We start from the raw sequence: 27,923 nt of genomic DNA, 5'->3' as shown, positions 1-27,923 counted from the left end.
TCCTTTGTCTCGGAAGAGACGTTTATTCAAGGTGGATAGAGAATGGGTGCCTTCTTCTTATCATATCTAATATGTTTTAAATCTAAAGTAAACGATATCTTAGGTATTTAATATTATATTTTTGTTAAAATATTCAACTATTTTTCAAATTGTAAATTTGACGTCTTTGATAGCAAATTGCTTAATTAAAAACACACCTCCTTTTAAACTTGTTTTCATTGGGCAACATAACAAATATCATTGTTAACCATCTGCCTTCCTTCACTAAAACAAACAATCCAATCACAGATTTAATTGATAGGAAGTCATTTGTCTTAATAAACTTTGTACAAATTATTATACGTTACTTTCAAGGGATTTTAAGATGTACAATAAAATTCACAATCGTTTTTTAAAACACTTCGACTGAGACAGCCATTTTTTGTCACAAGTGACCTACATAGTGATGTCATTTTCACATTGTGACATCGCAAACAAGGAGCAAAACTTTATTCAGCATATGCTATTTGTAGAAATTGTGTATGGCTTTGTGTGTACCATATTATTTTCTAATCTGAATTGTGATTTTGTAGATATAGAAAGAGTTTGCGAACTTTTTGATCACCCCTCGTATAATACTATGTAGAAATTCATGTATCGAACCGTAATTTCCTATCGTTTTAAATTCATCCAATATATAACGAAACAGCGGTTATTCTCCAGTTACACTGTAATACCCATGCTACCATGCGACGTATATAGCAAAAACCTGTCAAAGTCGAGTTCTGAGTTTGTAACAGTAAATTCATCCATGCATGTAAAGTACTCAAACACAAAGAAATCAGTATAAAAGTATGTCGTATGAGGAGACTTTCTTTTATACATTGACAAAAACACAAAATTCTACTTTCAGTATTTAACTTTTTAAGAATTTTTTTTGAATTTTCATTACATAAAATACCATGATCAAGGTATTTGTAATACCTTGATAAAGCTATATAGCTTTATCAAGCTATAAACCTTTATCAGGGTATTTAATGGACCTGCTTGTAGCAAATACACTGAATAAATACCAGTTTGCTTGTTGTTCCTCTCGAAATTTTTTTTATTTTTTACTCGTATGTAGACGCCACCATTTGCTGGTAGAGGGCTGCAAATTTTGTTTTCCATCTATAGTGTTTGTTAAGAAATGCGCGCAGCATGTAGGTATTCTCACAAAATATGTGATTGTATTAATTGCTCCTAACTTGGCTGAAATATGTTTCGGTTTAGATTTGATGTTAGTTAAGTGCTTGTTATTACTGACTGTATTGTGTTATGTTACATTATTTAAGCCTCCATGTTGTGTGCCTTCTACTTGATTAATGTTGCTTAAAGACTACATTTAAAATCCTGCAAAAGATATTTCCCAATGAATATTCTTAAAATAACTCTTAGAGAAATAAAATAAGTATCTTTTCGTAGTTCTTGAATCATAATTTTCATTTCAATTTATTAAGGATTCAAATAAATTGCAACAGAATTTCTGAAAAATGAAAATAAGACAAATTATCACATATTCTGAATGTATATATTTTTTGCATTTCCGTTAATAAACAACACAGCAATATCTATGCAAAAAAAAACTTTAATTTCCGTTGATATTGATTTCTTTTCTGACATTCATGTTCGTAAATACACTCGTTTTTCAATGCTTCTTCCGATACATATGTCTAAATTACAGTTTACATGCCAATATGAAACAAAAAATTATACAATCTGGTTAAAAAACAAAGTTCTTTCACTTGAATATGCTGAAAAGTAACAACAACATCATAATTCCAAGGGACAGCTTGACACATTCAAATGAACCTGAAAAGAGAATTAAAAATAAATACCCAATCAAGACTCAAGAATATATTTGACCGTTGATTCAAGAAAAGAATATTGCTTAGTATTACAGTATCAAAAAGACTACTGATTACAAAGTTATTTTAGTTTTCCCCGACTTATTTAACCTGTTTTCACTTATTCGACTTATTGCAGAATTAAATAGAAAAAATATGTTGCCTGTTTATACAGCTAAGCAAGATGATAATCTTTAATTAAAAACGTAATATGAATCCAAATTTACTCAATAATGCAATTACCTAATTTGTTCTCAAAAGTTCTCTTTCGTGTGTAAAAAATTATAAAGTACGTAATTTAACTTAAATAATGGAAACTTTAACTGAATTTCATCCTAGTTATTAATTTGAATTCACACGTATAAGAACGGAATGCTTATGCTTCTTGTTTTAATAGTAACTTTTTAACATTTGATGAAAATATTACCTTTGAAAATAGATTTAAAAAATGGTAAAAAAACAAAGGATATTTTTTAAAATAAAATTTGTTAATTATGAGACTGTATGCCCATAAAAGATATTAAGAGTAAAATGTGGAAGTCATTACATTTAGAGAGGTATGAAATGATTCATTTTGTGCATACCAATACCAAAGAAAGTGTTTTGATCTGCTTTTCATATTTGAATTTGATTTTTGGTGTCTTTGACATACTTGAAAACAATGACGTCATCATTAAAAGTAAAATTAAACTTTAATAATTCAGAATTGTTGATGAGTGATGAAGACCTAGATATCGATAAGAACATAGAAGTATAATATATTTATGCTAAAAAATACTTATAGTTTTTTTCGTACTTCTTATACTACTACTTTAACAAGAATTAATCATCACAATAATACCAAGCTTACTTCCAGTTTTACTGGCCATATTCTTATATTCAGAGGGATGGTCAACTACTCTTAATTTGCCGACAACGTTCTTCCTCTGAATCGCAGTATCTACAAGATTCCTTCTCCCAAGTCGTGTATCCCTTCTTCGTCTGGTTGATGTGCATATTTTCTAAGTGGAAATACGATTTCACAAAAAACAATTGATTTGAAGTGCAAAATAGATTCTTTGTATTTAGACGACGTAATAGTTACATGAAGATGAAAGGTCGAATTTTAAGATGTTCATAGCAGTTTCACTACATATTTTACCAATCCCCTTTCATAACTCCTCACAAAATTATTAACAGCAACGAAGGAGGAACTTCAGAACTACTGTACAAAAATTGCAAGAGATTTTTTTATCACTAAAAGAGTTAAAGAGAATTTAAAATAAATAAATTATACTAATGTCAATAACAGCTAAAAATCGACCTTTCAACTTAAAATAAATTATATGTCAAATAAATTGATGTACATTTATGTAAAATACCCTACGGTTAATTAGATTACGAGGCTTATTTACATAAAAAGATGAGTTTTCGTTAGTTATAATGAAATAGTTTTGTCTTCTGAAAATCTATTTTCTTAGAAAAAAAATCTGATTGTACAAAAAGTTGTACAATTATTTCAAAATTGATATTAAAGTTTTTGATTGAAAAAAAAACAGTGTATCCATCAAGTTTTCTGAAGATCAAGGCTGAAGCAATTTCAATGAATGAATTGATGAACAGTATAATATACAGATATTTAATGCCTGAGCAGTCAATAAACAAGAAACAAGAAAAAATACTGTTCAGGCATTAAATATCTGTTTTATTACCTGATATTATTTTCCGCATTCAGTGTTCACAATTGAAAATTACAATAACAGAAGGTTTCTGTACTATTATGAATTCAAATCATTGTAAATAAATACCTAGATATGGTGCATCCTACCATTGAAATCTTATATTTTTTTCAATGTTTATCAAAAGTTAAAAAATCATTGTTTACTATGTCTGTGCAATGTTACATATAAATTAAAAACCCACATCGGTTTTACTAGCAGCAAGTTAATAGATTTCAGTATATTGACCGACATTCAATAGATCGGTTTCAAGAGATACGAAAAATTGGAAACCAATACAGAAAAGATAAAAATATTAAATCTCTAATAAAAGACAAAAACTTATTTTATCAGGTAATAAAATATTTTATATAATTTGTAAATGCAAAGAATGATGTGACTTGCGATCCTTGGTAAATTGACAAAGAATTGAATGTCCAAATTTTACTCTAACTTTTGCATGCATCTTATCACTCATGTGTATACCATAATGGAATACTACACGATATAAACTTTTATCCAATCGAAGAACTTGTTACAACAAGAATTAAATTAATTTCGAATATGATACAACCGTGTAACATAAAAATTGACCTAGAGGTTGGCAGCGACAGATCTAGAATTATATCTCTCTTAGTCCTTTAAGATTGAATATGCGCTAGACTTCACTTACCTTTAGAGAATTCTCTGGGAAAACACCAACTTCACAAGATATAGTAATGAAATTACTTTCTTCAAACTTGAACCCATACATTTTTGCAGCAATGGTATTATTTTTGTTGTTGTATGGATTTATTGAGTCTAGTAATTCTTTTTGCACATTGCATCCATTTCCATTCTTACTTTAAAAGAAATATTTTTGCATATAAATATACGCAAAATATATATTAATCAATTTATTAAATATTATATATATATATATATATATATATATATATATATATATATATATATATATATATATATATATATATATATATATATATATATATAGTCATTCTTAAATTTGATGAAATTAAAATATCATGAATACATTTTTTAAAATCGTAGAATATTGACTTAAATCGCTGTATTTATTTAAGAATAATCTTTGAAACACCAACATTTTTATGTTAATCAAATTGACATCAAAGCCTTTGTATAAAATTGTATAAAATTAAAAATCAAGAGAATGAAAGCTCAGAAGAGACTTGTAACCCACGAGCCCTTAGAATTTCCTATTCCTTTAATACAAACAATCTAACTATATTGTTTACCTTATTAAAAATAACACTTGATATTTTCAGAAGATGGCTTTTTTAATGCTCGAAGCACAAAATTAAAGCTTATAAAATTGTAAGGCGGGAAATAAATGTCATTCTTTTCTTACTTCGTTTCATCCCACAGAGGGAATGTTAATCAAATTGACATCAAAGCCTTTGTATAAAATTGTATAAAATTAAAAATCAAGAGAATGAAAACTGAGAAGAGACTAGTAACCCACGAGCCCTTAGAATTTCCAATTCCTTTAATACAAACAATCTAACTACATTGTTTACGGTATTAAAAATAGCATTTGATATTTTCAAAAGATGGCTTTTTTAATACTTGAAGCACAAAATTAAAGCTTATAAAAGTCAAGGCGGGAAATAAATGTCATTTTTTCTTACTTCGTTTCATCCCACAGAGGGACCTGCTTATCGGATTTCCCAGGGACAACTGTTCCTGCGTACGCTGTACAAGAGTTAGGTATCACTTTGTACTTAGAGACTGAAAATAATTGTTGAGATACAAATGTTAAAAATATTACATTATTTTTCTTTGCATTATTGAAAACGACTTTTTAAAATGAAATAATTGGGCTTGATTTAAGAGTTAATTAGAAAGAAAAATCCTTCAATATAAAATTAGCTACAAAGCTCAGCATACAATTTCTTTACATGAGTGAGCATTTCATGGTACCAAAGATATTCTATAGTATATGTATCCTGAAGAATCTAGATTATCAATTTGACAGAGTAGAAAATATTAATGAAACCTCTTGTGTTCTCCTCGACTTTGATTCCATACTATCAAACTATGTCTGCTCAACAGACAATTTTGACGCCGTAGAATTCAACAGATATAACAAAAATCTCATGAGAAAAAAAAAAGAAGATAAAAACAGATCTAAGCGTCAATGAAATATTCTGCATATTTAAAAATTATTTTTTTTCTTTTTTCATTTTTCTTATACATTTTAAATTCAGCAATGGATATAATAATTTAAAACCAATTGTGAACTTCTTAGAAATTTTTATCACGAAAAAGCATTTTTAGATACCAATGTTTATTAACATGATATGAAAATAGAAGTGATTTCTGGAGCTTTGTAAAGAACCATGAAGCACATTAAGAGGCATATAATGAAAATTGTTGCATGAAAATATTTGATTTTCAAGCTAAATTTAAAGATTTTTTGAATAAAATTATAAATTAAAGAGTTGTCCTTCCTGGTTGAGGGTCGGAGTCCCTTAAGCAAACATTTTTATGTTAGTTAAGTACAAACAAATATAAGTTTCAGTTAACAAAAAACTAAAGTTTATGAGTTTTGGATGTCATGACTTACTCAATTCGTACATACCTCCAGTATATATAAGAAACATAAAGAATTCATCTCCAATATAGATCTCACTGATATCAGGAGCTTTAATGTTCTCTGTTGCCTTAAAGCGCATCTCAACAGGAAACACCTCTTTGTGGTTGTCGGGTAGTTTGTGGGGCCTAAAATTAAACTTCATCATCATTATAACTAGGATATTATATTACAGAGACATTGTATCTTTAAAACATTTTGAATTAATGTTTTGAGTCAAAATCTTATATATGATACGTACCCAGATGCATGCATATGTTAAATGATTGCATGACCTTTTTTGAAAAGTCTTAGGAAATCAAAAGAGCACTAAGAAAATTACCTAGTTGATTTAACTAGTGTGCCTAGTAAAGCGTTCTACGTGATGAGTTATCACTCTGTTTACTAGCTAAGATAGTGAAAAGTGGAGTAGTGGTCGTAAAGATACTTAAATACCTAGTGAAAGTTACTTATGAATTCTTAGATTTACTATTATTAGAAGTAAATATACCCAATACCTAGTAAAACTACTTTTAAGGTAGTGATTGTATGGACAGTAAATTTACTAGTCTTCCCAGTGACTTTCACTGGTTATTTTTTTCAGAGGGAGAGAGAGAGAGAGAGAGAGAGAGAGAGAGAGAGAACAATTCTTATCATTAAACATTTGACCGTCAGGGTGACTGGCTTAAGTCGATAAAAAAGAAATAGTAGCAACTTTGCCAAGCGCTCCAAGCTACGATGGACATTGCCACAATATAAAAGATAACTTACTGCCCGCTCAACTGTCCTGCACATGCTGCATGTCAGGCAAAGGTCGAAATTTTTAGCCCTTCACATATACATGATGACGTGTCTATACGAGCGATACATTCACAAATGGGACGTAAAATAACATACTTTCTGTGTTTCTACATTCCTAACCCAACTTTATGATAAAGACAAATATTTTGATGAAAGAAGAATATTTACAACTTGAAGTTAAAATCATCAATTCGCATATTCTTAGATCGAAACAATGAACCTTTCTACAATAACTACTATCTTTAATTATGTCGAATAAAACTTGATTTTTTCAATATGAATTGCAAAGTTATTATTTTACATTTAATTATCAATCTACTTTTCTGTTTTCACAATCATGAAAAGAAGAAAAGGGTGAATGTAACCAGTGGACAGGGGATGCTTATTTCTCCATTGCACTCGATCCCACTTCTAATGCCAGAGAAACGTGTTTGCTCTGCTTCAGATGTGAAATGATTCAATGAACCTTTGTGCTTGATTTTTGTGCGTTATCGTCATATTTCATTTAAAATATATCAAACTCGTGAAGAAAAATTATAAAAACGATAGCACACATACATCATATACATGTACAATAATATTACAAATTAAAATTTAAATAAAAAGTAAAGAAAATTTAATCCCCCCCCCCCGTAAAGCAGATTATACATTACAAAGAAATAGACAGACAAACATGAATGAAAAAAATGTCATCAAAAGTTCCCAGTCCAATTGGATTTTAACATATACCATATTTTGTAGATGAGTATGGATATCATTTTAGGAGTCAAATACCCTGAATTACAATTTCCTAATGTGTAAATGATGAGATGAAAAAAATACCCAAATCACGTTTCATTATAAAATTATTCTTTTCATTAGTAAAAAGAAACATCAATCTTTGACAATTTAGGTCAGGATTGTGATTTTCCTTAAACTACTGTTAAGATAAGTGCTGAAAATTTTACATGTATTGCAGGAACGGTTCACTTGCCAAAAAAATATGAAATTCTATCAATAACCTGCAGAGAACATAATTGTTCGCCATTCAGTCCGATATAAGCTAAATATAGCATTGTTAAGAGGCTGCTTAAAAGTACGTAATACATATTGTATATAAAAAAAATTGAATAAACTTTACTTACCCTCCATGGAAAACATGAGCTACGGTTTTATTAACTCCAGTATCTGGAATTTTGAGACATCTTAATGTAAATCTGTGCTCTTTGTGTCCTCCAATAAAAAGTGGAGCCTTTGTAGTAGCATTCGTCGCTTTTGTAGTGGTAGGTGCAGTAGTAGTTGTGCTTCCATCAAAAATTGGATCAATAACACTTATTTCGACTTCACGTGCCGTAGTGTTTCCCTATATCATAAATCTATTTTACAGTAACTATAACAAGGATTACATCTGAGATCCCATTGTGTCTGTATTTGAATTTTTGTAACACTTCACACTTCTAATGATATTTTCAAAGTGAAGCCAGGGTCATCACGTCTCAGCAATCATCCCCTGTTTAGGAGATATTGTTGGTGCCAAGAACAATGGAGGTGTTTGTTTTAACCGACACTTAATAATTTAACTATTTAACTTATTAGCACTTAATAAAAATAACTAGTTAATGTCAATAAGACGACCAGCAAAATGACTCTCCATACAATTTTTACCTCCAAAGTAGCTTTACTAGGTTTAAAGTAGATTTACTAGATAAAGTTAGTAAATCTAGAATTTATAAGCATATTTCACAAGGTTACCTGGTATACGACACCCATTCAAAGAGACACCTTGCACTCATTATCTTACCTGGTAAACAGAAAGATTACTTATCACGACGAACGCTTTAAGAATCGCACTAGCTAAATTAACTAGGTATTTCATTCACTGTACTGTCTCCATAAACCTGAGGTAAATCTGAGAAATGTAATTTTCGTTGTTTTCGAGGTATGAAGAGACTCATGAATGCATTTCCACCACCAAATGTAAAATGTTACATACATACCTCCCAACAAGTCTTCATCCACGAATTTAAATCCTCACAAATTAAACGTTTTTACATAAGCCACAAAAGTATGACCCCACGAAAATATGTTATTTTACAGTATATGCACCCCTAACATTTGCATCTTCCACAAAATCAATCTGACTTAAGTCAAGGTCTCGTAACATAAAGGGTACTTAAGTCTAAGACTATGCTTAAGTAAGACTTAAGTACATTCTTAGGCTTAAGTCCGTAACTAGAGGAGTGCTAAGATTTTACAATTTAAGCAAGGCTTCGGCGGCCGGTAGAGGTGAGATAAGTATGTCTTAAGGTAGGATTCTTCTCTGGTTTCTGAGTAGATGAAATATTTTATGTATATTTTCTTATATGTCTTATATATTTAGGTGAAAGAGATTTTAAAGACCACATTTTTTCTTTCCTCATCATAATTGTACAACTTTAAATAGAAATGGTCAATTGTGTTTGAAAACTAGCAGGGACCATATTTTTGGCGGAATGGTGGCGTATGAATATATCTTCTTTTCTGCCTCTCAAAATTATTATAGAACTATGAATTTAGTTATAATCTTTACACAAAGAGAAGAAGAATTTTTCAATTGTTAGCTAAATTAATAATAAGGAACTAAAGTTTTAAATTATATCAGATAAATATGAATTTCCAAACAAACCACAATTATGTTAGCTTTTAAAAGTTTCGACTCTAAGTACAGATTTGAGCCAAAAATCCATAGAAAGTGTTTTTACTCTCTTACTAAAAGGGCAAAACTTTTTGTTTTTGCATCATTTTGTATCTCTATATGACTGCTTTACCATATGTGAAAATAAGAAAAAGTTAAATATAGGGCGCATATGAAAATAACTTAAATATCCTAAAAAATTAAGAAAAACGGAGAAAATTCTAATCAACCAAAATTCCTTTTTGTTAAACTATTTGTGTCAATTTGGTAATATCATCTTATAGACCCTATATGGTAATATTTTGTTGTACAAAAAGAAAAACATTTAATCTTTTGAAATAGAAGATGCTTTATCATGATTGGATGCTATAATTTTTATTCTTAATGACAAGGGAAAAGGTTATGACCTTGACCTGACCTTGACTCTAATATAAAACGGTCAAAACTAATATAACTAATACAATTAATTAGTCATATTGTTTTCATTGTTCTGTGAAAATTTCCTTAATTTTTAAATACAAAAATACAGTTTTGTGTGAGAAGAATCCTACCTTAAGTACCATATAAAAATATGTATAATAAGATATTGTTAAACCCCAGCATTAAACATTCATGAGAATTCAATTTTCAATAAAAAGATTAATATATAAGTTACATTGAATCAAGGTATATACATGTAACTTAAATAATTTGTTCATTAGCTTAATATTGATAAATATTATTAATCGTACAAAATAAAACTGTGGTACACACATTCATAAGTTTATTTGGTTGGGATTGATGCTAAAACGTCATAAACACTGCTAACTATAATTTAACAATTGTACGAGTATGGCGGCCTTATATGTACATTTGAGAACAAAGGTCATTCTATACGGAGTGAATCTTGGAGAATCAGAGGACGATGAATATCTAATTTCAACATATTGCCTCTACAGAGATCTGATAGAGTTTGTGAGTTTGTAAGATGCGACGTGGAACCCCAAAGAGTTGAAAAAGAACAAAGATTCTTGGAATTGGGAAAAAAATGAGGTATGGTTGAATTTCAAGCTTGTTTAGATTTCGTTTACTTATTAACTAGATTTATCCCTACATTAATTAAAGGAATTTCGAAGTCATGTCAATACTTCAGTAGTTTACAATGAGAGAGAGAGAGATGGAGAGAGAGAGAGAAAGAGAGAGAGAAAGAGAGAGAGAGATGCGTTTATTATTGAAATACTTTTATCATTCCATTGTATCAATTGTTATAAACTATGGCATATATAAAATGGCTGATATTCACTGTCTTTAACTGTACTATATAAAAGATAGGTATCAGGAATAGACATACGATTTTCTGAGCAGACATTACACGCGCGTAGTAACACCCTCCCCCTTTTCCTAAACATAACTTTTACTATTGAAAATGCTCAATGTTTTTTGCTTTGTCCACTTTTTTCAGCTAACTTGAATTATTTTTATTTCTCCGGCTGACCCCCTCCCCTTTCTCCCGCTTTTAAAAACAATGCTACGTCACTTTATTGAGTCTTCGTGGGTTGTACTTCAAGAATTTACTTTTAAAAAGATATGTGTTAATAACCCCTATGCCTATTAAAATAAAAGATAAAAGGGTAATTTACATTGTGAAAAATTAGCACACCCCATCCCTAAATATAAGTAAGTAAATAAATAAATACATGTAAATACATGTAATGTTTTCTTTAAAGCGCTGTTAAAGACCTGCGTACTCGAAGACATCAGTTATTTATTTCATTATCCATTTTGACATTGATTGTCCTACATATGAAATGAATCTTTTTAAATGCGATATTGTTAACAAGAAAGATAGAAAAATGCTCAATGTTTTCCAATCTTAAAATATTTGTTATACCTCCCTTCTCTCTCTCTTTTTATTTCATACCATAAAATAGAGGATGTTGCTAAAACACGGAACGGAAAGCGGAACGGAACGGAAAACGGAACATATTATTTTATATTATATCGCTTAAAATACATAATTTTTATCATAAAGAATATATTATATTCATATTAAATCCCATATTTTAAAAAACAGGTTGTTAAGTCATGTTCAGTCTCTTAATCACTAAAATCGCCGACTAACAGTCACGTAGAATATTATCAAATTCGAAAGGGGGGGGGGGGAGGTAAACTTACTTGAGACACAGACCTAAAGTATTTTAGGTCTATGCTTGAAAGAGTTTGACAAGCGAAAAATACAGAGAATTTTTGTTTGAAGAAGTGGGGGTTTGATCTAAGTCCAACATCTTTCAGTACTTTTTAACACAAATTTACTACATAAATTGCAATGAACACTTCAGTTTCAAGTAAAAGGTTTGGAGCTTATGTCAAAAGGGGAAGGGCGAACCTTTTGCAATTTTTCAGACCTTTCAAAAAAAAAAACGGAAAAATAAACTCAAATGTTTCAGCATTCATATCCACCCTGCCCTCCCCCTAACACACGCACACATGCATGTGCCACATGCAAACTATATCTTCATTTAATGTGAAGATGCTACATTTTTTACATAGATAAGTTCAAACAACAAATAAACTTTACAAGTTAGAGGTGTTTATCCGAGCTTGCCGGACAGGTCTGCTCTAATCCTAATCTTAGGAATTTTTAGAAACATATTATTTCTCCTTAAACATGGTTTGTGTATACATATATACACCGACGAAACATGGCTGAAAAATTGCCGACTCGGCGTTCAACAATATTCAATCAATCAATTTTATATCAAATATTTGCACCACCCTTTCCAGGCACAACCTTTTTTTTACTATAGAATTGTTTATTGAAATCTCCACAATTTCTTAATTAAAGTAGTAAGTAAATGTACAAAAAGTATTGAAAGACATGCATTGGATAGGGAACTGATTCCCCCTCTTGAATAATGTATTTGTGTTTTGTTTTTGCTTGTAATATTCTCTTCAGATAAATGTACCCCCCCCCTCCTCCCACACACACACACACTTTCAAATACAATTCTATGCCACTGCTACGTCAGCAATTTTCATGAATGATATGGAGATAATGAACAGTATCCGATATCAAGAGTCCATAATACAATACAAAACTAGAAGCAGAGCAAACACGGACCTCCAATACATCAGAGGTGGGATCAGGTACCATGGAGGAGTGAGCATCCGCTGCCAATCAAACACACCCGCAGCGTGCTCCTTGTCATGATCGGGAAATAACTGGAAAATCCGTCGTCAATTCAGCGGTGTATAAAAAATGAACTAACAGTTAGTATGGAAACGTCAGTCCGCATTTGACTCAATGATAAGTTGTATTTGCTGACATGGTCATCGTAGAAATGATATCTTTAATTAAACGAGACTGCTGTGTTGCAACCGCTATTGAAATAACGACCACTATTGAAATAATTATATCAATAGTGGTTGAGAGTGCATTTCAATAGAAAACATTGGTAGTAACCACTATTGAAATACAACCACTATTGAAATAATTATATCAATAGTGGTTGAGAGTACATTTCAATAACAAACATACGTAATAACCACTATTGAAATACAACCACTATTGAATTAATTATATCAATAGTGGTCGAGCGTGCATTTCAATAACAAAGATGGGTAATAACCACTATTGAAATACGACCACTATTGAAATAATCATATCAGTAGTGGTTGGGAGTTCATTTCAATAGCAAACATTGTTAGTAACCACTATTGAAATACGACCACTATTGAAATAATTATTTTAATAATGGGTGAGATTCATTTCAATAGCAAACATACAATGTATGTTGTAACCACTATTGAAATAATGTCCACTTTTGAAATAAAGATTTCAATATGGATTAAATTATTGATTTCAATAGTGCTTTGAAAAATAAATCCAATTTAAATTGAAATAATTAATTATTTCAAAAGTTGCTGACGCGGTGAAACTTTTCTTTCAAAACTGGTAGTATTTCAAAAGTCGTTGAAACCATGGTTACATGTATAATATTAAAATGCACTCTCACCCACTATTAAATAATTATTTCAATAGTGCTCGTTTTTCAATATTGGTTGAAACCTATGGTATTATACTGAAATGCCCACTCATCCAATATTGAAATATTATTTCAATAGTTGTCGTATTTCAATAGTGGTTAAAACCTATGGTTATTATATTGAAATGCCCTCTCACCCACTATTGAAATAATTATTTCAATAGTGGCCTTATTTCAATGGTGGTTACTAACTATGTTTGTTATTGAAATGCATTCACAACCACTATTGATATAATTATTTCAATAGTGGTCGTTATTTCAATAGTGGTTGCAACACTCCTGATATTCTTGATTCATCAACTTGTTTGTCAATAAAGAATTGTGAACATGAATATATCATCTCATTTTTTTTATAATACGGAAATGAATGTGTTTGAAATATACTATTCATGACAAAATTAGTGTATTTTAAGTGATTTAATCTAAACTAATTTATTCCGTTTTCCGTTCCGTTCCGCTTTCCGTTCCGTTTCTGTTCCGCGTTTTAGCAACACCCTAAAATAGATGGAATCTTATTTTACTCTATTACCCTTCTTCATATCTTTTAAAAACAATTAAATCAGTTTATGTAGCATTTATTATTAAATGTTTGAAAACAATTGTCGCACGGTTAAAAATTGGCAATTTGTGATTCATTGTAAATGTTCACGACAATTGTTTTATCACCTGAGATGTTTTCAGTTTTCCTTTTGTAACTCTTTTGCTTTGAGAAATGTTCACTTACCCTGTTATTACCGCAGACAAGAAAATATAATCGACGACCTATTCACTTGAAATTGGAACTCTAAAAAGTTCAATACATTTTGAATCCGCGCCGTCAGAAGTAAAAAATGTAAAGTAAAAATCGGGATATTTTTTCGTATGCCACCACTTATCAGCAATTCTCTCTCACTCTCTCTCTCCATTTCTCTCTCTCTGTAGTGAACCCTGTCTAGATCCGCGCTTGTCGCGTTCTACATTTATTCTACTTTACAGATACTAGTACTTTTTATTACTGTTATAGTCATCATCTTCTTTCTTTAAGACTGTATTTAACAAATTATTTAAACTCATATTTCAAAGTGAACATATAGATCCATGGTTTTTAACTATATGTTCAATTTATTTCTATAACCGAGTTCGTTCTAATTTCAGACAAATCCCTAAAATTAAATTTTGTATTTACATGTTTGCTTTGTTGTGAGTGAAATTGGAATCAGTTGACATGAATAAAGGGATGTTTTCACATCGAAAGTCAACATTAAGTAATTCTAAATATATGTACAAGAAAGTTAAGATATACTTAAGACACATCTACCGGCCGCCTAACTTTTGCTAAGATTGCCAAATCTAAGTACGCTTCTAGTAACGGTCTTAAGTTCTAGACTGTACTTAAGTACTACTTAAGCACGGCCTTAGACTTAAGTAGACTTTATGTTACGACCCCATGAGCCTCGGGTTCATGAAACATCATAAGCTTAAGTCGAAATATTTAAAATGTACTAAATTGGTCAAGCACATCAAAATAAAAGTGTCCTTCAATATTGTTTTAAAAAGTGTTTTTATTTGCAAATTTTGAGACTAATGAAATAGATAATAAACATTTTACAGGTGATTGAAAATTTGACCTAAGTCTAAGTTTGTTTCATGATACTGGGACCTGGTCCAAAGAATGTGCCTAAGTCCTACTTACACTCTGTACGACCCTATTTAAGTCAAAATCTTAGCAAGCTTTATGTTACGAGCCCCAGACCTCTTAACATAGGTCTGGCTTTAGTCAGATTGCCACACAACTTACCTCGTCTGGGCACGCCATTACAAATAAACTCAATTATTATTTTTTTTCTATTTTTCAATTTAAAAATAATATGATCTCATTAAAATTAATAGATAAAACATTTCATGACGGAAATCATACCTCCTTCACTTCTTTGGTACAAGCATAGGAAATATTAAAAATTCCATTATGTTGTTGAAGCAGAGTATTATTGCACGTCGCATTCAAAATGGTAACTCTGCTATTAATGTGGATTCCAAAAATGTCTATTCCTACACTCTCACGACATCCTGGGTATGAAAATATGATTTTGAGCAATTTATTGCAAAGAACTTTTTTCTGTTATTCATATTCTACTTACATTGTATGTTCTTCAAATTTACTTTACAAAAACTTACAAAATTGCATGTACATAAATATGACATACTGAAACTATAATGAGGATGCATCCAGTCAGCAAGAACAAGACCGGAGATCTAAAAAACAGGAAAAGGAAAAAGAAAGTATGAATAATTGTAAAAAATATGTTTCTTTATTACTAAAATAAAAATGGTAACTTATTTACGAGGGTTGTCCAAAAAGTTCGTGGACAATGACGTTTTTGTGAAAATAAATGGTTCTATATAAATCTGTTGTATATCAAAATATTTCTTGTGAAAAAACAAGTCAGAATAATTTAGTTTTTATTGATGGAACGTAATATTTTTGTAAAAAATCGGGGTCTTTAGAGGTCGCGGATTGTGTGCACGGACCAAGGTTAAAATGATGTAAACTCTGATATAAAGAGTTCGGATTAAAATGATTATTTTCTAAATAAAACAAGTAAAAAATTTCTAAAAATTTTATGTATCACAAATAAAGAGGTTATTATCATTTTATGATATCTTAAATATTGTTTACTATATAGACAACGAAAATACACAAAGAAAACCTTAACAAGTACGTGTCAATACTCAACAGAAAAAGTGACGTCGTCCTTCGGCACGGGGCAGCGTCTGGTCAAAAAATTAAGTTTTATAACAGTTGAAACAATGTAAGAGACAAAATATCTGTTAAAACAACTCAAAATTATTGAAATATATTGAATGTATCGATTTGGGATTCGTATATACGATTTTTCAACATTGTGTACAAATTCGAAGACACTACACGAATTTAAAAACACATGTAATTAACTGTAAATGGAGATTTCTATTCATGACGTTGTTATAAATCTAGCGCAGCGTCGGACTGGGTTGTTCAGTTTGGGTATACAAACTGTTAATTTAGATGACGCTCGTAAATTTGTGTGTATTGTTTTGAACTTTAAAAATTAAATATATTATAATCTATACTTAAAGATTATTGCTAGCACTTTGAAGTGCGTTGCGCCCTAAAAAAGAAATGTAGTGTGTGTCCATGAACATGTGTTAAGTCAAAATCCAAATGTTTGACGTTATAATGAAATTAGCGTAACGTCAGACTGGTCCGTGCGCACAATCTGCTATCTTTAAAGACCCCGATTTTTATCAAAATATTGAGTTTCATCAATAAAAATTAAATCATTCTGACTTATTTTTTATGAGAAATATTTTGGTATACAATAGATGCATATAGAAACCATTTATTTTAACAAAAACGTCATTGTCCACTCATATGATGTTATTCAAAAAATCACTAAGCAGGACAATATAGAGAATCTTAACATTTATTCATGAATGCGATCAAAATGTTATTAAAGGATATGCATGTATGGAGATAACGAACAGTACTCTATATCAAAATTCATAAAACATTTTGACATTCTTTCATAATTCAAAACGAATTCTTTTTAAAGATGCGTTTCCCCATCCCTGATGAGCCAATGCGAACAGCTGATACTAATGATAATATAATTACAGACTGCTTTAACTATGCTTTAACTATGCCATATTTTTATAGATGATAACCACATATAAAAATGTTGCATGATCTGATTCAAAATAAATTCAATTTAAATCTTCCTTTATTGTTAATTAAAAGGAAGTATTAATTTCTCTGCTAACTTTTTTTAAAGAAATGTTTTATATACATGTATTACAAAAAAAGTAGTAAACACTGAGGAAAATATGTGTGAATTCTTTATGTTATAAGTGATTATCTTTATTTAAATATATTTGCATATATGTATATTTTCTTCTTGATTTTTTGTATTTCTTATTTTGCTAGAATTTTTTCTATAAATCAATAATAAGGTTAATCTTTTGTACAGTCATCATGGTTGTTCCCTCTTTAAGTGTCAATTAGTTATACTACAGAAGCGTCATTAAACATCATTATGAGTTTTATGATGTTCTTCATGATTTTTTATAACCACTCAGTTGTATACTAGTATGTAGTGGTCTGTGTAATTGACACGTGTACGTATCGTCATTATTTTATAATGTTAAACAAATAAAAATGCATATAAATCGTTTCATGAATACACTGTATCAGCGCATTTTAAACATTTTCTTAGCATTATCATTTCCTTTATAGAAGAAACTATAAATCGTATTGTAATATACATAGTTAATGTTTCTGTAAGCAATGGGGTTTACAAGCAACGTACATCGAACATGCTTTTTTCCTGCCTGAGTGTATTCTCTCTTTCAAGCGGAGATTAAAAATTAATTAACGAAATTAGAGAAAAAAAGTAGAATTTTTTAAATACCTCCTCTCAGAAGGATGAAACTCATTTGGAAACATCCTCAGATAGTGTAGATTCAAGTTTGTTCAACCCCGAGGGTACATGTAGGATAGGAACATTTTGGACGAACAAATTTTAAAATAGGACAAACTAGGAAAAATCTTTAAAATTCCTCCCAATATTCTGCGTCTCAAAATATTTATTTGGAAACATCTTCAGATAGTGTAGATTCAAGTTTGTTAAACTCATAACCCCCAGGGCAAGGATGTGACCACAATGGGGGATCGGAAGTTTTACATAAAAATAAATATATAGGAAAATTCTTGAAAAAAAATTTCTTCTCAGGCAAAGAAAAACCCAGATTGGTTATATTAAGTAGTATATTTTTTTTAAATGTAGAAATAATGATTATTCTGGGAAGGGTGGGGTCATAATTGTAGATCAAAGTCTATAAATCAGAATCAGTAGCCTAAGGAAAATATCTTCTTTGCAAAAATGCAAATTCATGATTAGTCATTTTGATATGGAAGCATTCCCAGGTAGTCTAGATTAAAATTGATTACCCCCAGGGATATGGTCGGACAACAATGGGAAATATAAAATGTTACACAAGGACATTAATAGAAATTATACATGTAGCAGATGTTTTAAAATAAAAATCTCAATTACAATAAATTCCGTTATTAAAATGACATGAAAACATCATCGGGTAGTTTATAATTAAAGCTTTCCCCGTGTAAATATTATTTTGCCTAGGGAACGAGCACAGGTGAGCGATATAGCCCATGGGCCTCTGGGCCTCTTGTTCCAAAATCATTTTCAAAATTCAGCCATCTGAAGGAATCATAATGAAAATTATATATATATAAAAAAACATTTATAGACTCACTTTTAATAAGCCTTCAGAAACATTCAGTTGATCAATTCCTAATATCGTGAGTAGGATGGGACCTAATGGGCAATCAAAGTTTAAAATTGGAAACATTTTGAAAACGTTTACAGTTCAAGAACATTAGAGCAAAAGTGAGTCAGGTGGGTGTTATGGCTAATGGACATCATTAATTAGCTAGCAATTTATATAAGACAAAAAGGACAAATACATTATCTGCCATTTAATCATTGCCTTTTAAGGTAGTACATGTACAAAACATCGATGGATTCTATTTGAACTAATTTCCTTGAAAAAGTGCAGGAGAAAATTTTTTTTACTATTCTTGACAACAATGAATAATTCTTGTAAGAAAAATAATAAGGCAATTCATTTTCCCCCATATTTTGTGGAAAAAAAACCCAGAAAATTTTATATATTGGTCATTTGTAAGCTTACATTTTAAAATGTATTTGCGCTATTTAAGTGCAATAAATAACATGTAACAGTCTGTTATTAAATGCATTTTAACTTTTGTTTCATAAATAGTACAGGGCTAATATTTAGACAGATATATAAGGAGTGTCCATTCTTTATGTGCTATAAAGTTTATATCAAAAGGCCAAAATTAAATATTGTGATACCATCTACCGTACATGTATCTATGAGGGTTTTTTTTTTGCCATTGATTTTTATCGCCAAAATGTCTGAAACCACTGCTTCAAACTTCATTTTTACACATATAATTCTAGAACCATTTGAATTAATCTGTTGATTTTTTGTAAAAGTTGAATGATACGTTTTTTTTCTTAAGAAAACTTAAAGTGTATGATATTTACATGCGATTTTTTTCCGACACCAGAGTATCAATATAATTTGCTGAATTTAAGTAGCAATATGTTGTCTTCATATTAAACATTATTACACAAATTTGCAATAGATCAATTAATAATGTTGAAATAAGACTCATTCTCAAGTCGAATGTCTGATTTTACACTGATTTACAATCTTCTTACGCCGGTCTGATGGGGCATATTTCAAACTAATTGGTAAAAAATGTGTGGTTCAATTTCTTTCATATTATATTTAAAGATAGATTTTGTATATATATATATATATATATATATATATATATATATATATATATATATATATATATATATATATATATATATATATATATATATATATATATGTTTAAAATATTCTAATAAAATAAATGAATCTGTGCTTAAATACCAATAATACTTACTGCTAAAACACAAGTAATTGCCACCAGAAGTTTCATTATGTCTGATCTGCATAAAAAAAAGGTTCTATGTTAAACTTAGTCAAAATAATTATACATGTACAATCTTTCTCCATCAAATTATAATTAATTCAAAACATCTGATTTCACTAAGATAAAAAAACATCTTTATCAGAGATAAATTTAAAACAAGATGTGTTAATTGTGAAACACTGATGTCCCCGTATAGCAGCCTATGGCGAATGTTAAAATATTTCAAATGCGAGTAAAGACTCTATGTCAAAATGTCGAAAAAGTCGATATTGAATTAAAATTATTTGGAATACACACGTGGAATATGAAATCATTATTACTTTATGTTTTTAAAAATTATGGCCAAGATTAAAGGTTTGTTCAAACTTGGTCAAACTCGAAGTTCAAGTAGTCAAAATTATTTATACCAATTGTTTGTTTATCAGAATGAATAATTATATGAAGTTTAAAAGCCCTACCATCAACTGTTGAAAAGTTATGGCGTAAGGGAAAGTTTAAATGCTTAAAAAATATCTGTTAAAAGTGGAAACGAAAGTCACTTTTACTAAAACAATTATGGACAAATTAAAGGACAGGCGAGACGTTTCTTAATAATAGGTAATTTTTTCTAAGAGTTTGTCATTGGCATATTGCTACTTAAACATGTTTACTCACAAATAATTGAGGTAACCTACCAGGCAAATCTGCAAGATACCAGGGGTAGTTTTTCTTATATAATCCTTTGGGGAAGAAAAATATTTTTTCCAATTTCAAATGTTTAAGTGTTTTGATTTTTTAAAAAAAAGTTTAGAAACTGGTTAAGAAATCAGAATGTAATTAAAATTTTGAATATTTGTCATACATTACGAAGATATACTAAACAGATTTTGAGGAACTTCTCGTCTGACCTTAAATTGTTAATTTCAGGACAATGCTGCACACACAGACAGACGGACGGACAGAATGAAAATTAAGTGCCCTGAATTCCTGACATCTAACTCCAAACACATCTGTCTTCTATCTGATCAAAACTTTTGATTCTACCAGAAGTCAAAGTTGTCCTCACGGCCACCCGAAATTAACAGCCACTCGCGATCAGCAGCCACTTTCAGTTTCCCCCGACGATTTTTCCTATATTTTAACTGGAATAAATGGCCACCTGTGTAACGCGGTCAGCGGCCATTATAATCATAACCCACAGCCATTTTGACACTGTATATAATAGGCGGCCATTTCATCACTTGTTCTACACTATTACATCAATTTACAAAATGTGCAGACTCTAGCTACATATATAGACAAAAATTTAGGGTGAAAAATGATCCTACACACAATTAAGTCAGTGCTTTTTATTTACATAGCGTATAAGTAGACATTTTAACGAGACGCAAATTTAGTGATTTGTCCTTAAAACTGGTATCATTTATTTTTAGCGAGATGTTAATTTCGCTATTTTAAAATGCACATTAAGGATACACCAAAGGCTTTTTTCAAGATTTTTGTCAATTTTGAGATTTTTGGCTAAGAAAACAATGCTAATCACTGCTTTATAATGCATGAAAAAAATCTTGCTGAATATTAAATGGTTTTCTAATTATTTAACAATAATCAAACATAAACACTAACACATGTGAATGTGCCGTTATTGAAGCTTCTGAGTTGGTCTGTAACTGCCTGCTTCTGAAAGGAGCAATAAATCACTGTGGCCACTTGGGGAATTCTTCACTAGCCACACAGAGGTTATCAGTAATTAAACTACAGGGACTCTAGATTTAGGGAAGGAGATCTAACAGGTCACTAATGACCATGAGATAGGAGGTGGAGCTTAGCTCTTGCCATTTTGCCGGGAAATCTTTCTGATTCAGAACTGAACCTATTTTACTTCATTAAAAGCACCTAAATAAAGAGTAGGAATAGAACCTCCCATTCTTGTGATTATATGCATAGGAAATATGTGACAGGTATCCAAAGCTGAATCTCTAGGGTGTCATATATTTTCAGCTTTGGCAGACTTTGTTGTGTAATGGGTTTTTGCCCTCTACTGTAAAGTAAGATCAGACAGTTGGTGGTATTATTTGAAAGGATTCAGCTCCCTTATTTCTCTGAAAACTGGCCAGAATGCATCTCAAATGTGTGTTCACAAAACTGTATCTCAGATTTTTGATATCTTGCTCAGTTCTCGAATTGTTGGGGGAAATGCAGAATTGGGCTAATAAAATGGTAACATTGAAAGACAAATGGATGTAACTTTTGAATAAGAAGATCTATCAAAAATCTGAGATACGATTTTAAAGTTCAAACTTTAATCTACATTGAGGCAAAGTTTTGATTTTGAGAGGTGGAGTACAAAAAAGTTGATTAATAAAATATGAATGCACTAATATTTACATTAAAATATAAATATGTTTTTAATAAGATAAAAATGAAAATTTAAATTAAGATCATTAAATAGTGAATTTAATAAGCTTTCAAATGATATATACTTTTAATATGTTATCTTTGTTAATGACAGAATTACAAGCAAATTAAATTTTGCCCATTGGAAACCTTTGGTGTATCCTTAAAGTAGCTATAAGAAATAAAACGCAATTAATTTTTAACGATACTCAGTTTGCATTTGGGGGTTCTCGGCACCCTCGCTAACAATTACAAAATCAAATACTCGCTAAAAAGTCTACTTATACGGTAAAACGAATTATTTGTAATCATTTTAAATTAATTGCTATAAAGTCCAAAATATCTGCCATTTTTAATTTTTTTAATACTTTTGATATTTTACATTCCAGGGAAACGTCAGAACCGTTGCCAATACGAAAACTGGGAATGCTTCTCTTCCTGGCGGCAGCGATTTCTCTGATTGATTTTTTTTTTTATATTTGTGAACCGAATTAAATGCCAAATCTAAAACTTGTCATTAGAAAAATACCTCTCCAATAACGTTTTTATCGTTAATTTATAAAATGTACAGTCCGATGAAAATATTGTACCATACCGTCGAGTTTTGTTTTTATTTCGTGCGTTTAAAAATCTTGAAAGATCTACATGTATGTCGAAATTTGGAGTGACGGTTTCTTTTCAGGATATTGGTGAGAACTAGAAGAATTGTGCTATTGATTAATTGTAATTTCGGCATTTAATTCGGTTCGCATCGGTTGGAGACGACGAATTCCACATTTTTATAATGGCACTAGTTCTGACGTTTTCATGGCACGTAAAATACCATCGTGAAAAAGCCTGGAAAACCTCAGATAATTCAGACTAATTGTTTTGTGAATTCCAATGTAGTTTTAAGTTGCAATGATTTGATAATTTTGCTTTGATTTATCAGGAGAAAAATTATGAATTCTCTAGATTTTCAAAATTGATTTACCTTGAACAGTGTTATCCCAAACACATACTGACAAGGAAATAATAACAAATCTTTAATCTCACTAGATTGCTGCAGTATTTGTCAGAAAAGTGTTCTTAAAATTAAATATGTTTAAACATAATTTCAGAAATGAATTGCAAGAAGCCGCATATTAAAATTTTGGTTCATTCAATCCGCAATATTTTTGGGGAAGCATTCTAGAAGAACTTGGATTTAATTCTACAAGTGGTAATCCTGCTTATACTCATACTTCCCTTTCTAAGGAAAAAATTCTTCAAAATCATATTTCAGTTTTCAATATTTTTAATATTCCACAGGGCCAAAATGAATTTGAACTACCTTATATATATTGGATTCCGAAACTTCATAAGAATCCTAACAAACAAAGATACATTGCAGGTTCCAGTAAATGTTTAACCAAGCCTCTTTCATTACTCCTTACTAAGATATTGACAGCAGTGAAGGAAAAACTTCAAGAGTACTGTGCAACTATATAATCAAGAAGTGGTGTGAATCAGATGTGGATACTCAAAAATTCTAAAGAACTTTTGGACAATTTTTAAAAACAAGACTTGACAAAAATCAACAGCTTAAAAACGTACGACTATTCAACTTTATACACAACAATTCCCCACGACAAATTAAAATCCAGGCTTTTTGATATTATTGACAGCTGCTTCTTCAATAAAAATGGAACTCGTAAATTTACTTACCTCGTCATTGGTCATTCGCAAAATTATTTTGTAAAACCGATTCTGATTGGACACACAAGTACTCTGAAGTTGACATCAAGAAGATACTTGAGTTTCTGGGGACCGTTTTGCAAATGGACTTACGACCTAAGACCAAATTTAATTCTTCATATAACTTTTTAAATTAACATTATATCAAAAATTATTTTAAACTTTTTAAAAGGAATGTGGTAATATATTTTTACACAAACAATTTTAAAGAGAATTATAAATTTTGCAAAATTTTACAATCATCTTAAGTTTTTGATCTTAGTCGTAAGTTCTTTTGTAAAACGGGCCCCTGGTAGCTCCATGGACTGTGCATGTGGAAAGCTCGCTCATTCTGGCATTGAGCTTCAGATTGACAATATCTATGTGGTTTTTGGAGACCAGGTATTCCAACAATCTATTGGAATTCCAATGGGTACAAATTGCGCCCCGTTATTAGAAGTCTTATTTTTATATTCATATGAACCAGAATTTATGCAAAGTCTCATGCGTGAAAAGAAGAAAACACTTGCTGTGGCCTTCAACTCAACATTTAGATAAATTGACGACGTATTGTCAATTAATGATGATAATTTCCATTCCTACCATATATCCTGGTGAGCTTGAAATAAAAGATACCACAGAGTCCGACACTTCCGCTTCATATTTGGATATTTTACTTGAAAAAGACACTAATGGTAATCTAACAACCAAGCTATATGATAAACGTGATGACTTTAACTTTTCTATCGTCAACTTCCCTTTCTTATGCAGCAATATACCTTCATCACCTGCATACGGAGTATATATATCTCAGTTGATTCGATACGCAAGAGCATGCTCTACGTATGAACAATTTCTTAAACGAGGTAAATTATTGACAAACAAGTTGATGAAACAAGAGTATCAGCAGTCTCGTTTAAAGTCATCATTTTCTAAGTTCTATTGTCAATACAATGACCTTGTCAGCAAATACAATTTATCATTGAGTCAAATGCTGAATGACGTTTTTCATACCAATTATTAGTCCATTATTTATACACTGAATTGACGACGGATTTTTTTCCGGTATTTCCTAATCATGCCAACGAGCACACGGCGGATGTGACCGGTCAGTACGGGATGCTCACTCCTCCATGGCACCTGATCCCACCTCTGATGTTTTGGAGGTCCATGTTTGCTCTGTTCTTATTTTGTATATTGTTTAATGGACTTTGAGATTGAATACTGTTCGTTATCTCCATATCCTTATTTAATCCATGATCTCTTCCATATAATAGTATCTACGGGATATGCTGTTGTTGATTAATTAAAAACCAGTTTTAAATCTACAGTGTATACGCCTAATGTTATACATGTGCATACTATAAACAAAGTAATGTGAGGAATAACCCAGTAAATATCATCATAAACATTATTTATCTTTTGCTAAACGATTCATCTTTCTCTATAGATTAATATGCGAAGGATTTCATCTATAGGGTGACGTGAAATAAAAATTGCATTTCCTCTCGCTCAAAAATGAATAATAAGTTTTGAATTTATTAATGTAAACCCTTTATCTTATCTACAAAGATAGTATCTGTCATGGGGAATTCTCCGAAAACCTGCAATGACTTTGACTGATTTGACCAAAAACAGGAAAAATTAGTTTTAGATGTGAAGTAGAATCAGATAATGGAGACCGGTTTTTAAAATCAAAATTAACTATGTTAAATATCTAATGTTTGTCCATTATACTCTTAATATATATCTACAATACTTTGATCTTAGTATTTATGCTTTATGATCAAATTCTGTACAAGTCTCACATAGTATTTTGAAAAAGAACTTTGCAAACCATTTACCTATTGTAAGTGGTTTTTGTACATAATGCAGAAACGGGGAGCATTTAGTTCTGCTAGGTTTTATACACGAAAACAATAGCTTAGAGGGAAAATACAAAAGTATGAATTAAGATTGACTCCCGTCCGCCAAATGGAATTTTTTCCCCCTGGAAAATCACAATTTTGTTTCAAGACGAGCCTCTCTTCAAGAGAATTCCAGAAAATTTTAACAATTTTTTTTACCGATACAGAAACTGGTTTTTTTTCTCTTAATAAGAATATACTTTATTATATTTCAAAAGCTACACTGTTCAATTTTTTTTTTTCAAATTCAAGAACTGTATTGAACTTTTGTTGACATTTTCTTAATTGTTACAAACTAGCTTTCTATAAATATGTGAAGCTAAACAGGTATCAGGACCTAACGAATTCTTCTTCTGAAGTTTTGCAAATCTGCGTAAAGATAGAAAGATAAAAAATCTCTGCAAATAACATTACGTACATGAGAAGAAAAAAAAGAGTAAAGTTAAAAGTTAATCTTTCAAAGACTTTCAGAGGTATTATAAATGCAGTCAGATAGAAACAAAATAGAAATACCTGTGCCCAAAATGCCTATTACAATCCCAGTCTTGTAGACAGAAGCTGAAATAAATTATGAAGGTTTGATAGAAAGGATAAAAAAGAAAATAATAATATGACTTGAAGGAAAATGACCTCACCTTCTTCGCTAAAAAATCAGGAATAACTGTACTTAATGTTAACACGTTATTTTATCCACAAGGAGATTAGATATTAATCTGTCATAGGAAATTCTCTGAAAACCTACAATGACTAAGTCATCTTATCCAGCATAAGCGAGTACCAGTATGTTTGATAAAAAGTTATGTAGGACGCATATCTGATATTCGAGCATTTTAATAAACATGAACGTGAAATTAAGTTTCATGATCACATTTTGTCCAATCTCAAATCGTATTTCAACAAAGAAAAAAAAAATATTTTAAATTCTCTACCGCATGATTTGTATTATTTAAGTGACTAATGGCAATTCTTTATTCATAAAATAGGATATTTAATTTTCTATATTTATTAAATACAGATACAGTGAGCATTTACTTCTGCTAGGTTAAAAAAAAAGGTTTTTTTAATGGAAACAGTAAAAACTCTTAAAGCGCTGGACCAATTCGATCGCATTGTCTTCTATGAAGACACTAGTAAGCACGGATGCAGAAGGGACACAACTACATGTATCTGCAGATCTACAGATAAAGAATGAAAAAATAAGATTCATTCCGATCTGTCAAAGGAGTATTTTTTTCTTTGGGAAACTACAGTTCTGCAGCTAGACTAGGTATTCTCGGTGCTCGCTCCCCCTTAAAGAGAAATTAAAATTTTGTGACTGCGATTACTAAGCGACAACACGGACATCTCACCGTGCTCATTGCACGTCCATGGAGTTGGCGAACACAATGCAATTTCAAGGCATAAATTACATAGAATTTTTCCGATTCAGGAAATGTTGATTTAGTATAATATAAAAGAAGACTCTTAAATTATTCCCACAGACTCCTTGGTAAAAAAAAATATTATATTTTAACAGCTATTTAACAGTTATTATGTTCTTATGCTTAAAAAATCAAAAACTATATGGAACAGTTAAGTTACATTTTTTCAATATTCTCCAAGAAGTGTGACTTTATCTAGCATAAAGTTTTGTAGATATAAACACATATCATTGCATTTAAATTTCGTAAGGGTTTTTAAGCAAAGATAAATGTTATGGATTTTGGAAGAAAAATGTGTTAAATATCCTTAATGTTAAAATTTTAAATCTCATGAATC

General features: G+C 30.5%; 1 protein-coding gene across 1 annotated transcript; it reads right to left on the bottom strand.

Moving 5' to 3' along the window:
- Window positions 1-1,459: 1,459 nt before the first annotated feature.
- Window positions 1,460-26,719, bottom strand: LOC134258596 (uncharacterized). The gene is made up of 10 exons (XM_062741150.1): window positions 26,679-26,719; window positions 20,158-20,203; window positions 15,818-15,866; window positions 15,532-15,680; window positions 8,081-8,298; window positions 6,165-6,304; window positions 5,212-5,311; window positions 4,236-4,404; window positions 2,707-2,866; window positions 1,460-1,830 (listed from the first exon to the last, which is right to left on the bottom strand). Exons 2-10 carry the CDS (start codon window positions 20,191-20,193, stop codon window positions 1,760-1,762), a joined length of 1,092 nt encoding a protein of 363 aa, XP_062597134.1. The 5' UTR covers window positions 20,194-20,203; window positions 26,679-26,719; the 3' UTR covers window positions 1,460-1,759.
- Window positions 26,720-27,923: the final 1,204 nt, after the last annotated feature.

This window comes from Saccostrea cucullata, unplaced genomic scaffold, assembly GCF_032062105.1.
Source record: "Saccostrea cucullata isolate Sc308-1 unplaced genomic scaffold, CSIRO_AGI_Scuc_v1 ctg470, whole genome shotgun sequence".
NCBI classification, from domain to species: Eukaryota; Metazoa; Mollusca; class Bivalvia; order Ostreida; family Ostreidae; genus Saccostrea; species Saccostrea cuccullata.
The sequence above is the reverse complement of the archived record's forward strand: the minus strand, read 5'-3'. Positions and strand labels throughout refer to the sequence as shown.

What these genes read in the sequence shown, in the direction of transcription:
- LOC134258596 (XM_062741150.1), bottom strand. Translation starts at nt 20,193, where the DNA reads ATGAAACTTCTGGTGGCAATTACTTGTGTTTTAGCA. An exon ending in GCATCCTCATTATAGTTTCA is followed by an intron (nt 15,681 to 15,817) that starts GTATGTCATATT and finishes TTTCATACCCAG; the next exon opens with GATGTCGTGAGAGTGTAGGA. An exon ending in CCTCTGTGGGATGAAACGAA is followed by an intron (nt 4,405 to 5,211) that starts GTAAGAAAAAAT and finishes TTTCTTTTAAAG; the next exon opens with TAAGAATGGAAATGGATGCA.